General features: G+C 39.2%; 1 protein-coding gene across 1 annotated transcript in view; it reads left to right on the forward strand.

The window, feature by feature from the left end:
- Positions 1-15,269, forward strand: part of SETD1B (SET domain containing 1B, histone lysine methyltransferase) — a 68,558-nt gene extending 53,289 nt beyond the window's left edge. The window contains exons 14-18 of the mRNA XM_063454268.1: positions 634-800; positions 2,833-2,964; positions 3,769-3,888; positions 11,801-11,938; positions 13,654-15,269. Coding sequence (XP_063310338.1) covers positions 634-800; positions 2,833-2,964; positions 3,769-3,888; positions 11,801-11,938; positions 13,654-13,827 — 731 coding nt within the window. The 3' untranslated portion in view covers positions 13,828-15,269. The remainder of the gene's footprint in view (positions 1-633; positions 801-2,832; positions 2,965-3,768; positions 3,889-11,800; positions 11,939-13,653) is intronic.
- Positions 15,270-15,918: the final 649 nt, after the last annotated feature.

The raw sequence follows: 15,918 nt of genomic DNA on the forward strand, positions 1-15,918 counted from the left end.
TAATGGACCTCCGGTGTCTTTTATCTGCTTCACTTAGTCTACAAGCCCCGCCACCCAATTCTGGGTGGTTTTAATGATCTTTTGATTGTGAGGTCTGGATTATGTTTTAATAATTAGTTATGAGTAAATATCAAAGAGAATTATTTGTTGCACTAGATAGTTGACAGACACACCTAATGAAACCAGATGTTTTTATTTCCTTCACAGCTTTAAATTGATGCTAAGAAATTTTCTTCCTAATGGAAAGAAAACCGTTTGAGCAAGTTATAATACAGCCGCTTAAAGCCTCTTCGTTCTAAAGCCAAAGAAACCCATAGCACAGTCCAAGTAGAATTATAACTCTTAAGAGGCTGGGAGGATTCAAATTGCAATTGTTTACATGTAATACTAGATAGCTTTATAGTTTCCACATGATCAATTACTAATTTCCTGTTTTTGTTATTTTTAAATCTTTCAGTAGTCAAAAGAAATGTTTTAGCAGTTAATGGGCTATGCCCCAAAAATCATTTTGTTTCAATAAGCAACTGATAGAGGTCCACATTTGACTGGCAGTCGATGTTAAGAAGAATGACAATGTGTAATCATTTTTTTCTTGGATCCAATCTCTGTTATGTTCCTTAACTTGCGTCTTACCAACCAGTGTTTATTCTCCCAAGAAAAAGAAACGAGATGATGGTTTACGGGAACATGTGACAGGGTGTGCCCGTAGTGAGGGATACTATAAAATTGATAAGAAAGACAAATTGAAATACCTCAACGACAGTCGATCTTTTGCAGATGAGCCTCCTATTGATACCCAGGTACGTAGTCAATCTGCATAAATATCATATACAAAAGTTTCAAAGCGGAAGAAAGGCATTGGATCTAAGAGGGCAGGTATATTTCTGATAAGGAAGTATACCAGATTAAGACTACATGTGAGGATAAACACATTTGGTAAAATATGTAGGATTTTTAGAACTGATCATTGTGGCGGCGACTTAATGAAAGGCTGAGAATACGTTTTTAGTTTTTATATGGAAATTCTTCTTTGCAGATATCCCTGTATTATTCTTTTCTCTCTATGATCATGAACTTTTAACATTCTATACTGCTGTTATCATCAGGTTTCCACGTATTAAATCCTTCTGTTATGCTCTTTAGATATCTCACAAAAGAATTATTCTTTTAAACTGTGTCTTTAATATATCACAGTGCTGGTAACAGTCTGTTCCTACAAGGACCTTTATCAAACCGGCTCTTATCTAAAAATCAAAACACTTGTAGAGTCCAAGGTAAACAGGCAATTTTCTCACCTAACCCAGCATTTGAAAAAGGTTCTTGTAGGATTAAGATGTGTTTCCTTCAGTGCTTTTTATAATTTTTTGCAGATCTAAGCAGAGAATTTACTCATGCACTACTAAAGTGGTGATTAATGTATTACCTATTGCCCTGCACTTCTACCTACCCCTTCCTTGCCATCCACCGCTTGGGAGATGGCAACTCTGCAGGTACCAGTCAGCACAGCTCCTAGTTTGCTATCTAGAGTGATATGATCGCAAACATTCATTACAATGTCTGAGTTTTGCATTGCTCTTTACTTGCTGATGCCCAGCTCATTATACTCACCCATGATGAGTGGACCATAGACATAAAATTTGTGCATTTAGATTTGTAATTGTACACATCCAATTTTCTTTTCTCCTTAGATTCTCATTAGTGATGTCCCGAACAGTTCGCCAGCGAACATAGCGTGTTCGCAGTCGCGAACACGCAAGATGTTCGGTCCGCCCCCTATTCGTCATGGAGGTGGGAGGGTCTGCTGCTGATTGGCTGGAATGTGTCTGCTGACTGTGCGGTACAGGGTCAAAGTTCACTCAATGATGACGAATAGGGGGCAGACCGAACATTGCGCATGTTCACGACCGCGAACACGTTATGTTCGCCGGCGAACGGTTCCCGGCGAACTGTTTGGGACATCACTAATTCTCATGTATTACTATTAAATCTCAGCTCTAAATGTTCACAATCCTATTGCCTCATTATTTTGTATAAGTGAAGCTTCGATTAATTATTGTGCGACAACTTACATATTGTGATGTTTTCAGAATAAGTTCAACTACAGTTGTAAGATTTGATTTGAATTTAAGATGAATAAATTAAGAAATCAGTCATAATTATTGTCTTAAATAATTATATAAATGAAATTGAGCAGGTGCAGGTATAAACATAGCAAAACTACTCTTCAGTTGTAGTGTAAGGTCAAATTTGGTTTAACGATTAGCTAAAAGCATTAGTTCTTTGAAGGCAACCAGAGAAAGATTGGTTTGTACTGTTATACTTTTGTAAAACGTTCTTTTATAGTTTTCACATTTTTAAAATAGTTTGTTTAAAGGAACACTACAAACCTACATGCTTTCCCAATCTTATTTTCATTATTATTTTTTTTTGAAAGTGGAGAAGGTATTATTATTATTTTTTTCCAGTGTTCGATCCGCCTCCCTCAATGTTACGCCGACTCTTCATCTTCTTGGGGGACGAGAAGCCGTGTTCCTCCAATCAAATGCTTTCTATGAAAAGTATTTGAAGAGGTTAGCTGTGAGAGCCAAGTCTCACTAAGTTCTCACAGCAGAAGTGCCTAGATGTGTTTAGTCCTGCAATGGAAACATTGATGTATCATCGCAGGACTAATATGACACGTTAAAGGTCTGGGTGCCTATAGAGTCCTTTTAATAACTGATCTAAATCAAGTTTAACATGTGTGTTCTTATCCAGTGGTTGAATCAATGCTCTCAAAGTTATTGTGTAAATGTCACAAATCTGTTCTTTTTTTTTTTTTTCTTTTCACTATAGGGAATGAGTATCCCAGCTCAGCCTCATGCCTCAACCCGAGCAGGCTCGGAGAGAAGGTCAGAACAGCGGCGTCTGCTTTCTTCCTTTACTGGGAGCTGTGACAGTGATCTGCTCAAATTCAATCAGTTGAAGGTGAGCTGATATTTTTCAGATCTAATACGGTTTTCTGTTTTTGAGGTTAAGTCACGCTAACTTGTTGTGTTCAATAGTTATTAATAATACATTTTATTAATTTGTAGAAAAAAACTCTGTTGTTCATGCACTAACTGCACATTCCATTCAAACCTCTGGGTTGGAGTTTTGATTCCTGGCAGGGTCCTCACAGCCTTTTGTATGCCATAAGTTCAAAGTTTTTTTGTTTTGTTTTTAGTTTTTTGTTTTTTTGATATTTATCTAATTTATTCAATAGAATCATTTTTTCAACAGGTACATAAAAAAAAACACTCTTGCTTATCCCATATAACATCATAAGTCCAAATGGGTCACAGATATAACAATAAGTATAGACATCATAAATATATATGCACATACAAAATGAACAATAAGTTAATACATATCATATAGTTATATAGGAAAGTTCAAATATTAAATTTACAGATAAACAATAAAACAGGACAACAAAAGAAGAAAAAACTAAATATTTACAAAACATAAATACAAATACAAATTTAAATTCGAATTCTGGCCAATTTTGGAGAAAGGAGAGAGCAGTCTAAAGAAATGATTAAATACTACTAGGATATTTTAGTTTTTCTTTCTTTCTTGCAACTGCAAATGAAAACAAGAATTAAAACCTGTTTGTGCTATTATTATACTTTAGACAATAAGGAATATTAATACTGCCCTGTAGTAGTTTTATTCAAAACCGATGGGGAAATTAAATTGTCATTGCACCATAACTGAGTTTATTGTTGTTGTTTATTGTTGTGTTTTTAGTTTCGTAAGAAAAAGTTGCGTTTCTGCAAGAGCCATATACATGACTGGGGTCTTTTTGCTATGGAGCCAATTGCTGCTGATGAGATGGTCATAGAGTATGTGGGACAAAACATCCGACAGGTAAGATGGTTTGAGCTTTCAGCGTTAGAACCACACTAAATTTGATCCAACAGTTCGTTACCAGAATGCCACAAGGAAAGCCTTGACCTGAGAACAGTGAACAAGATTTCTTTATTAATACAACAAATGCTGGACGTAAATGGGGAGTATAAAAATGGGGACCAAAGCCCTATTGCTCTTTGTGTTAACTGGCATGTTATCAAACATCTCTTTAATAAAGCTGTAAGACACTGACTATGAGAAAAAAATTTAAAAAGCAATTCACCTACATGCATTTTGTTACTAAGATTCTATCTGCCATTTAAGCCATGCACAATAGATTGCAGCCTAAAGCCGAGTTGTTTAACCAGTATTTGCAGATGTTTTACTAGCTGTATATTTGTTTTCGTCTTTAGTCAAAATTAGTATCCCACATTTTTTTATTGAAATAGTAGTAAACAATTGTACTATCCTTTTCATAAATAAATAGACTATCAATTTAAATATATATAAAAAAAGCACTAGAAAAATATTATTCAACGCTGATTTATTTATAGATGCTGCCTAAGAAATTATTTTTTATCATAGTTTTCCTTCTCAGTCCTCTGTGACTGCAATATTGACAGTTGTAGGAATAGCATCATTGGCAGCGCTAAACGTAACGTGGCTGGACAAGTGCAGTTTATATCTAGTAGCCCAATGGACTATTTTACAAGCCAGCCTATTTTTTTTAATGAAATGAATGTAACCTTCTTTAAAGATCTGTTTTCTATCTTTAACTTGTTTGTTTAAAACTCTTCCCATTTTCGTTACACAGGTTTTTTTTGTTTTTTTTTCTAAAGTGAGAATATAAAGTGAACTTAGAATGAATTTCAAATATAAAATATATTCTAGCCTTAAATTGGAAAATCACTTTGAATTCTTACTTTAGTAAATACTCCTGGTAGTTTTCTGTCTAAGAAACTGCATACGTATTTCCACAATATCATTTTCTTGATGCCTGCACTAACCATATTTAACCTCTTCCATCTGCATCTACTATATGTTATATAATTTATGCATTCTGTAAATTTTAATATACCCAGTGGTCTGCCTTCTCTGCACGTTTCTTTTTACCTTTATGTATAGTTAATCCCTTCTTTTAGAGTCTTAGTTTGTTTGAACAGGGTTGATATCCGCTATTTTTTTTTCTGTACATCAAATGTCATAGTTGAAATTTGCCAGATTGGTTTGCCAGGCCAATGTTGCCTTTGAAACCGAATGGCAGCCTAGGATTGAGACTTGCCCCCATCATCGCAACTATTTGCAAAAGTAGACAACCCAGTGTATTCAAAATGGGGTATGTCCAGTCTTTTTTTTTTTTTTTAGTAGCCAATTGCCCATTTCAGTCTTTGTACCTAGACATTTGACAAAGTCCCTTTTGAGAGTATGGCAGCCCGAGTAATAACATTTCCTTCATTATTGCATACCATTTTCTAAATTTTCTAAGCAACCCAGAATATTCCTAATGGCGTATATTGAGGTGTTTGGTCTAGCCACTGCATCACAAATGCAGTCCCCATTGTGTGGTTATAATTTTATATGTGATTTTTCACACACATATTTCTGATGTGTGTTAGTATAATAAAGCCTCAATATTTTTACTTCCCATTGTCTCATCAACAGTTTCCCCCATGTACTGATTTTCCAGTTTGTTTGGGCAAGTCACATGGCCAAATATATTGGATGCCCTTTTCAACTTGTAAATTTGACTGTGATTTTCTGACCTATGTCACTTTTAAGAGAACATGGACTCTAAGAAAGACAATTGTCCCATGATGGCATACCATTTTAACAAGTATGCTAAATGTAGTATTTTGAGTTGTTTGGTGTAGCCACTTTGGGGTTAACGTAAACATGGAGAGGCCAAGATCAGAGGAATCCAGAAGTCAGAGTAGTCGATATTACAAGCCAATAAGTCGGTACAGCCAAGGTCAGAAATCCAGAATGATCAAACAAACTGACAATGTCCCATACCAAGTTATTTAATATTTCAGCTCTGTATGGGAGACTCTAAATCAGTCTGTTATGCAGAGGGCAGGTAGAGATGGGCAGGAAGGACAGTAATAACTGGAGTCCTTTCACACCTCTTTTCTTATAGCACACAGGACACTTTCTCTGAGGTGACTTTTTGCAGTTTGTAGGGTGATTCGGAAAGGAACGTGATTGCCACAAAGTCTTTAGACATCTAATTCCAAAGAGAGAGGATTGTGGGACTGGGTAAATAAAATATCGGACATTTCAACATAACTTTAAGAAATGGGTATGGCTTCCTTGTGGCTGCTTTTTTTTTTTTATTCTTTATTTTTGCACTGTCAGACAGGTAGCATATCAATAAAGAGGGCTTACACAGAAGCCAAATTACTAACTGTTTGCATAGGTTGGGTTACAGAAAGAAAGATTGGATGGTTAGTAGGCATTACATACAGTGATGTTGTTACATTTGGTGGCTTGCGCCGAAGCCATCAATCACAAAGGGGTCACACGCTGTCTGGCAGAGTTTTTTTGTTGTTGTAAGTATTGTGGATAATACAGCATACATGGGGTTCGTGCAGAGACAGGAGCGATGCGTACATACAAAATATGGGCATTTTGCTTTGTACCTCTTTAGTAGCTAGAATGCGTACAGATCTTAATGTGCTAGTAGTTGCTCTCATGGTGCAGTCTACGAGTGACCTTAGTTGAGGTCTGTGATTATCCTTCGTTATGACTATGCATCGCCAGTAGTTGTTGCGTCTGGTAAGCGCCTTTTTTACTAGCACGTCCATGTATTCAATATTTCTATGAGTTTAGTAGAGAAGAGGGAGAAACAGGAAAGATAGTAGGAGGAAAAGCTATAGGGAGAGGGGGGGGGGGGGGGAGCACGTCTGTTTGTAGTTTGGCTATGTTTTCCCAAAAGGTTTATGTCTTTGGGCACGTCCACCACATGTGGAGGTACGTGCCTTTTTCCCCGCATCCCCTCCAACAGGTGTCTGTGGTTGTTTTGCCCATTCTACATTGTTTCACCGGGGTAGTATACCACCTCATTAGGGTTTTATAGCATTGTTCTTGGTGCAGTACACACACTGACACCTTTGCTGCCGCCTCCCAGACATCATGCCATTCCCCACTGTCTAATGGTTGTTGCAGGTCTGTTTCCCATTGTGCTACATATGCAGGTGTATGGGCCTCGCCCATGGGGGCGCTGAGTTCCGTGATAAGACCGGTGCGTGGCCCCTCTCCAGCACAAAGCGTTTCATAGAATGTTGGTCTAGCCTTTGCTGCCATACGGATTTGTGGTTTTGTAGCAAAATCTCTCAGTTGTATGTATCTAAAGTAGTCTTTCGTGGTCAGTGGGGCCAAAGCTTTTAGCTCATCAAAGGTTGGAAATCTACCTGTGCGATACAGTTGGTAGTATCGTTGTAAGCCTGTGTTTTCTATTTCTCTAAAATCTCGTGCATTTAAGCCAGGTGGGAATGCTTTATTGTGTAGGTAGGGGGTTAGAGGCGAGGTCGGTGTGTAGGGGCGTATTTATGTGCTGTAGAGTCCCAGATCCAGATCGAGTTCAAGATAGCGGGGCAAGTAGTGATAAGGTCCGGTCTGTCTGGCCGCGGTACCCAGATCCAGAACTGTGGGAGGTCCGTTCTCATGATTTAGGTCTCTATGTCCACCCATCTGTGGGTGTCTGGTGGAGAGTGCCATTCAATGATCTGTGCAAGTTGGGCTGAGAGATAATAAAGGTAGAGGTTAAGGAGTCCCAGTCCTCCTCTACTCTTGGGAGTGTAAAGGGTCTGTCTCGCTATTCTGTGTCTCTTCCGATGAAGTCATCTATAGTGGTTTGGAGCACCTTGAGGTCTCCTTTAGTTAATTTTATCGGTAGTGCTTGGAACAGGAAGAGTATGCGTGGCAACAGGTTCATCTTGACACTGTGCAACCTGCCAATCCAAGAAATTGTTTTTTCCTGCCATTTGTTTAGGTCTTTTATGAGGGTGTCTGTGAGGCATCGATAATTTTCAGCGTATAAATCGTCAGGATTGGCGGTCAGCTTAACTCCCAGATATTTGATGGGCCTCTGGCTTATGGTTATGCTCGTTGTTTGTTTTAGTCGGACAATGTCCAATTCTCTCATTTCTATAGGCATTCCTACCGATTTGTCTAGGTTAATTTTGTAGCCTGCGACCTGGTGGTACGTCTCCAGTAGTGTGAGGAGATTCGGAATGGAGTGTGTGGGGTTGGCAAGGGTGAGCTGGTGATGTGCGGGTGGGCTCTTATTGATTGGAGCAGTGGTTCTAGGGCCAGTATGAAAAGTAAGGCAGATAGTGGACAGCACTGGCGTGTACCATTTGTGAGGTTGAAGGGGTGGGGCGTTGCACCTTGTACCACCGTCTGCGCTCCAGGGCTGCTATAGAGGGCCTTAACTGCTGCGATGTAGGAGTCTGGTATATGCAGCTTACGTAGGAGGGCAAACATATAGTGCCATTGGATCCTATCGAACGCCTACTCCAACTCCAACGAGAGGACCACGGAGGGCGTTCGGGTTTGTTTTACCCACCACATGAGGTCCACCGCTCTTCTTGTATTTTGATACAATTGTCTATTGGGCACAAAGTCTACTTGGTCTGCATGTATATATTTTGTTAGGAGGGGGTTTAGCCTATTTGCAAGGACTTTGGCATATACCTTTATGTCAAAGTTTATTAGCGAGATGTGCCGGTAATTAGTGACTCGTGTGGGGTCTCTGTCAGGTTTTGGGATAAGGATAATGTTTGCTGTTGTGAGGTCCGGGGTGGGGGCCTCCCCTGTTGTCCAATGTGCATACATCTTCGTCAAGTGGGGTGTCAATTCTTCTTTGTAGGTTTTATAGTATGCCCCGTCGAAGCCGTCAGGGCCTGGGGCCTTGTTTCCCTTTCAGTCCTGCTATTGCCCTTTCTACTTCCTCTGTGTCAATGGGGGCACCCAGTGGCGTGGGGAGGTCTGCCGTGAGTTGTGGGAGTTGGACTTTGTCCAAGAATGCCGCTACCGTCGCTGTATATGTCCCATTAGTGTCCGTAAGGGTGGGGGAGTGATTGTACACTGCCATGAAGAATCTTGTGAATTCTTCGTTTATGTCTGTTGGGTTTGTGAGAGTCTGTCCCTGATCACTTTTAATGGCGGATACCATGGGGGCATTGGTTTTGGGTCTGAGGGCTTTTGCAAGCAGTGTGTCCATTTTATTAGACTTTTCGTAGAAAGGTCTTTTCGTTCTGAGAAGATCTTTACTAACGTCGTCTATCATTATCTCTTTAATTTGCCTTCTGGTTTCCATGAGGTCCCTAGTCGTGTTCTGGGTAACCCCCTGTTTATGTTTTATTTAAATTTTTCGTAATTGTTTTTGTAAGTCTGCGAGTCTTTCGCACCTTTTTTGTTTACGTCGGGTCGCAGCTTGTATGAGGATTCCGCGGATTACTGTTTTGTGTGTCACACAGAGGGTTGTTGGGGATATGTCAGGTGTATCGTTAGTCTGAAAGTAGTGTGCAAGTTCTTTTTGAGTGTCCTCTTTTATTTGTTGGTCTCTCAGGAGGGAGCCGTTTAGTCTCCATCTCCAGGGCGCGTGGTTACCTAGGGGTTCTTAAAGTGAGCGCTATGTCAGCGTGGTCCGACCAAGTGATCGGGTTAATCACTGAGGTTCTGATCCAGTGCATGCCCGTGTTATTTGTAAGAAAGAGGTCTATGCGGGAGTAAGTCTTATGTGCCGCTGAAAAGAACGTATAGTCCCTTTCTCCCGGGTGTTGGAGCCTCCATGGGTCCAGTGTTTTGTATGAATTTGTGGAGAAGTTTATCTTGTCCCCCTCTGTTGTGTGAGCAGGGTAAGTGTTGTCCCCCACTGCGGTCGGCCACTGGGCAGGGGGTGGCGTTAAAGTCTCCCCCAGGACGATTATTCCCTTAGGGAGGGTCTTTATTAGGGTCTCTAGGTCCGTCCAGAAGTGCGGAGTCAGGCCATTTGGGCCGTAAATGTTGATGAAGTGGTATGTATTGTTATACATTGTGCCTGAGAGTGCCACGCACCGGTCTTCAGTGTCCGTTTGGACCCGCGTGATCTGTAAAGGGCATCCTTTGTGTAAGAGTATTGCTACCCCGTTTTTTTTTTTTATAGGGTGCCCTGGAGGTGTAGGTTCTCGTATATATGTGGTTTGTCAATTGTGTCTTCGAGGTGCGCAGTATGTGAGTTTCCTGGATGAATGCTATGTCAGCTTTTTGTCTGTGTATTTCCCTTAGGAGCAGTCTACGTTTGGTAGAGGTGTTCAGTCCATTCACATTTAGTGAGGTCAGTAGCAGGTCCATGTTTGGTCGTGTGTGCTGTGGTGTTGTACTCACGATTTGTGCCGCTGTCTCTCGGTAGCTCTGTACTATGTTCGTCAGTCCTTGCACTGCTTGGTCACCCTTTCGTTAAGCCGCTCTTCCTGAGGGTGGTGGGAGGGGAAGGAAAGAGGAGGAGTGTTGGTCGGAGAGTGGGGTGAGTGAAAAGGGAGAGAGAGAAATGAGAGGTATAGGGTAGGAGGCCTTAGTCAGCTTCCACCCAAGATAAAAGTGTATAGATACACAATTAAAAACGTTGCAGGTGAACAGTTCAACAATTCAACAGTAATAACAAGTACAATACCGGGTCTTACCAATCGCCAGGAGCTATGGGGGGGTGCGTCCACAGCGCTGAGGGAATCTCCTCTAGCGGGGTGGAGGTTTCACGTCCCAGCACCCTGTCGAGACCCGTGTGTGTATAATTACAACCAATATGATAACATTCCTGATCCTTAAGTATGGGGGGGGGGAGAATTGCCTGTTGTCGCCCCGTATGTATTGTGGTCAGTGTCGGTACTCGTGTTGTACTCTGTCGTTGGCCATAGGTCGGGGCTTAGTATCTACAGTGGTGGGCTAGTGAATTGCAATCGCTGTGATGTCTAGCGGTGTGCACTGAGGGATTGTCAGTACCTGGGTTGGGGGGGGGATCCGTCCGTAAGCAGTTTGGTGGTGGACTATCTGCTGGTATTGCAGATGTCTCCTCTATAGTATAGTATTCTGGTAGCTATGCCCTCCCTCCCCCCATAGGCACCAAGGCCCTCCAAACCTATATAGGTGTTTCTATGGCTGCTTTTTTATACATCACAGAGGAATTGAAAATTGACAACTGGCTTAATTAGATTGCAATTTTCTTGTACCAGGAACTTCTTTTTCGGTTCACTAGATATGGCTGTATACATTGATCAGCCAAGTCTACTACTCATACTTGCTGTATGTTGTAGCCAATTTATGTACTGGTGTCCTCTCTTAAAATGTACAAATTAAGATGGTGTAAAAAAAAAAAAAAGAAATATAGGAAGATCAGGTCTGTAAGTGCCAATGAAAACAAACTTCCCTGGATAGGAACAGTCCCAGAATTACACACTTTGATTAACAATGAGGCCATCTATATTGTAATAACAAGGTGACTTTAACAGTACTAATTGGTGGAACAAAGCAGTATCTGAATTGATTGCCAGCAAGAATGGGTTTTAACCAAAAACAGGCCAAATAGATTGCGGGAGACAAAGAGAGACACTCAAAAGAAATTGATAACTCAATTACCATTCCAAAAAACACAGATTGGAAACTTCTCCTAACCAGTGTCCCCAACAGACGGCATTCTAGAATCTTTAAAACCGGATATAAAGGGGCATCAAACTTCAAGGGGTTCTTCTCGCTAAACTATGCAAAAAGAACTAGTCTCATATAGATTTCATGGATTTTAAACCCAGGAGAAATAAGTTTCAGAGACATACAACCGTTCAGCATTGCTTACTTGTCCATCAGGACACCTGTTTATTAAACAATAACCTACCACACAATGTATTAATGTTCTCAAAAACATTAGAAAATATTTAAAGCTTCTTCTTTATTTTAGGTAATAGCAGATATGCGTGAGAAACGATATGAGGATGAAGGAATTGGGAGCAGTTACATGTTCCGAGTTGACCACGACACCATCATTGATGCCACCAAATGTGGGAATTTTGCCCGCTTTATTAATCACAGCTGTAATGTAAGTAGTTTCCTGCCAGGTGCAGACCTCGTGGCATGGAGTTTATTCATCTGTTTCTGCATGCAGGGTTACAGTTTTCTCTTTAATATAGATCACTCTGGAATTGGAGGAGGTAAGAGTGGTGTGTAGCTCAGTCCATTCCCCTACTCCATAACTGGCACATAGCCATGCTTTTTGAGGTGCTACAGGGTGCTGCACACATGCAGATATTTCACCTATGAGGGTCTTTGCAAGAGATGCAAAAACCTCACAAGTGATAGTGCAGATTTAGCAAAGATAGATAGCGCTACTACCATAATTAACAGAATATAGAAGTATGTATAAATCACCCCAGTGATAATGTATCAGGATGGCTTTTACAATGTACCAGAGGTCGGGCATCATCCACTATGGTATTTTCATTTAAACACGTTTGAAAAATGTCTAAACATTTTATACATTTTGTATCGATTTTGGAAATGAAATGTTCTTATTTTATGATACAACCCCAGGGGTTCTGCAGTTTACTATAGCCAAAATTATTTATTGTTTACTAAGGAGTCTATTAGTAGAATCAGATCACAAAATATTTTAACATACATTTTTGGTTTTCTTATTTTTCTTAAACAATAAAACATGTGATCTTAATAGCTACACCAAAGACCCTCATTCCCCCGCTTCCTACACCCATGCAGGTTTACTTTAAAAACCAAATCTGGATCAATGTTCTAATTGTAAATCAATCGGCAAGAACTTTTAGATAACCGTCAATTTAATGATTAATAAAAGACTTTTTTTATTTTTTTTTAATTCTTCAGTTAAGGAATTTGATCATGGATCCAACTTTGGCATTTCAGAGTTTACAACTTAACTGTATAGTTAAGACTGCACTGTTTACCTCTTTAATATATTATGGATCCAACTTTGGCATTTCAGAGTTTACAACTTAACTTTATAGTTAAGACTGCACTGTTTACCTCTTTAATATATTATGGATCCAACTTTGGCATTTCAGAGTTTACAACTTAACTTTATAGTTAAGACTGCACTGTTTACCTCTTTAATATATTATGCTCGAACGACCAAGGATTTAAGGAGACTGTATAATTGGTTAAATTAAAGCAGATAAACATCTTTATATTATATAAGAATGGTTATATATAATGCAACAAAAATTAATGATGGATTTGTCAATGTTGGTAATTGAGCACTCGAGCAGTTAAAAAAAAAAAAAAAAAAAAAAAAAAAGTTGGAGAATGTTTTCGTTTGGGCTTATATTGACATAACACGGGGTAGGCAACATTTATTACTCCAGATGTTGTGGACTACATCTCTCCTAATGCTTTGCCAACATTATGGCTGTAAGAACATTGTGGGACATGTAGCTCACTACATCTTGATTGCTGAAGGAGGCCTACCCCTGGCCTAGCATTTGCAATTCCTACATCAATTCTATACATCAACTATGTGTATTTCTTGACTATTTAGCTAAAATATGTGTTGGGCTAGTCTCTTTTTTTCCCTCAAGATTTGGAATCATTAAATAGAATAATTATTGTATTTTCTATGAGGGATGTTCCTAGTCTATAAAACATTGTTAACTCGTTAGAATCTACGCGGAGATCTCCTCTGCTGATCTTATTTGGGCTATAACCAAATAATATATTTTCTACTGACATTGTATGGTTAATTGCTAAAGATCATAACTGTAATTCATTAATTCTGTATGTTTGCAGCCTAACTGTTACGCAAAAGTCATCACTGTGGAGGCTCAGAAGAAGATTGTCATCTACTCCAAACAATATATTAATGTGAACGAAGAGATAACATACGATTACAAGTTCCCCATAGAAGATGTCAAGATCCCTTGTCTTTGCGGAGCAGAGAACTGCAGAGGGACACTAAATTAAAGGCCTCTTCTTATCACACCTTTCAGCCATGTTGGACTGCAGGTTATAGGTGTAAGTTGCACTTTTGCCAAAAAATTAAAAAGATTTCGCACTTCTCTTGGGCTTGTGAGCAGCAAGAGCACATGTACATTAGGATATTGTTTCAGATTGTAAGGACCCTGGTGCTCTTTCTTCAATGAGAAATTAAAAGGTGATCACCACTCAGTGGCACAGAATAAATGTATGTTTAAAAAAAAAAAAAAAAAAAAAAAAAAACAACACTATCTCCTGTCTGATACCCACATTGTTCACCTTTGGGTGTAAAACGGTACCTTCTATTTTTTCCATGAATGCTGCTAGCTTCCTCATCGAACGGTCACCATAAATGTGAAGAGGAAATGTTGTATTGGTATCCACTGGGAATGCCCCTCGGCTTTCCAAAGGGACTCTTTTCTTAGTGGAGAAGTAAGCTTTTGCTTGGCCAGTTGTATTTTTCTTTTCTTTTTTTTTCTTCTATCTTCCAAAGCACCCGAATCCAATGCTCTGCTCTGCTTTCCTCCTTTTTCCAAAGTGTAGAATGATCAAAATAATTTGTTTTCAATTGAACGTGAGTGTGTGTGTGTGTATGTGTTTCTTTTGTTATGGTCTTATTATGGGATTTTGTCATCCTTTTTGAGGCATCCATTTCAATATTTTCACTATCAGAGGTGGCATATTTTTTTACATTAGAGCCTTTTACTTTCTTTTATTAGAAGAATAATTGGTTTTCAGATGAAAAGTTCAATAACCTGAAACCCTGCACTTCTAAGGAAACTTTTCATAATGCACTGCAGCCTCCTAACAGTAAGGTTCTAGTAACCTTTTATTAATGCAACAATTTAATTTTATCAGACCCAAGGCTGTTGTGCTAACTTTAAAAATATCCATTAGTGAGAAGCTATAATTATATATCATGATTATATATTTTGCTACTCTCTAGTCTAGAGCTGTAGTTGCTCATCTAATGTTTATTTTTGACATACTATTTCCAAGTGCAGCACAAACAAAAACATTTCCTCATTTTGAAGCAGTATCCTTCTAATATCCTTATGCTTTAACTTTTTGGCCATGTAACTTAAGATTACCAATTCTATATAAAGAAGTTTAAAATGATGGCTTCGTGTTAGATGCAGTCTATACATAGTGGATTCTTTTATTTTTAAACTGCATAACCTAATATGCAAAAATTAAGGCAATTATTCTCCATTAACCAGGCCATCCTATTCTGTTAGTTGACTTGAGCATGAATTAAATTATTCTTTTTATTTATTTATAATTTTTATTTGTATTTTTTAACACCAGCCTTCCAATAAAGTTGCAATCATCCATGTCCTACATGTTTTGAAAATCATGCAATCAATCAAGGAAGTTGTTATGCAAATGAAATAACAGAAAAAAAACTGAAAACATATATTTTTCAGTGGACGTAAAGGATATCTGGCTGAGGATATTTTTCTTATATCTCTGCTCCAGTTTGCTGCTGCTTTTTCATATTTTAATGATTGTATTTGATGGGTCATGTAGATGTCTTTGACCAGCAAGATTAACTGAAGCAGAAACATCAGCATTCAGAAAAGAACACTCCAACCGCCATAACCACTACAGCTTGCTGTAGTGATTATGGTGCCAGGTGTGCTCTAATTCCAAAACATTGTTTTAGGAGACAGACCATTTTTGAATGGTTTATGTCTTACTTGAGGTCTTTTGGGCACCACTCCCCGCCTCCACTACTAAAGCCAGAGTGCAGGACTTAGCTCATTGGCTGAGAGCGAACTGCAGATGAAGGGCTTAAATCAAACTGGTTTGACTACTTACAATGGGGCGCCTGGGCACTCCTGGCACCATAACAACAGCTAGCTTTAGAGGTTAAGGTGCTTGGCATATTTTTTTAAGATTGTATAACTAGGGGTATCTGCTGGTTACATTAAACACTTGTTTAGCATACACTAATCCACTCTTTCACTAATGTCTGTTCTGTTTTCAGCAAAATATTCTGTTGTTGCATTAATGTGTGTGCATTATGATATGCTCTCCTGCATGACTTGGATCACATGCAGACGGTCCAATCTACAG

This window comes from Pelobates fuscus, chromosome 5 (assembly GCF_036172605.1).
Source record: "Pelobates fuscus isolate aPelFus1 chromosome 5, aPelFus1.pri, whole genome shotgun sequence".
NCBI classification, from domain to species: Eukaryota; Metazoa; Chordata; class Amphibia; order Anura; family Pelobatidae; genus Pelobates; species Pelobates fuscus.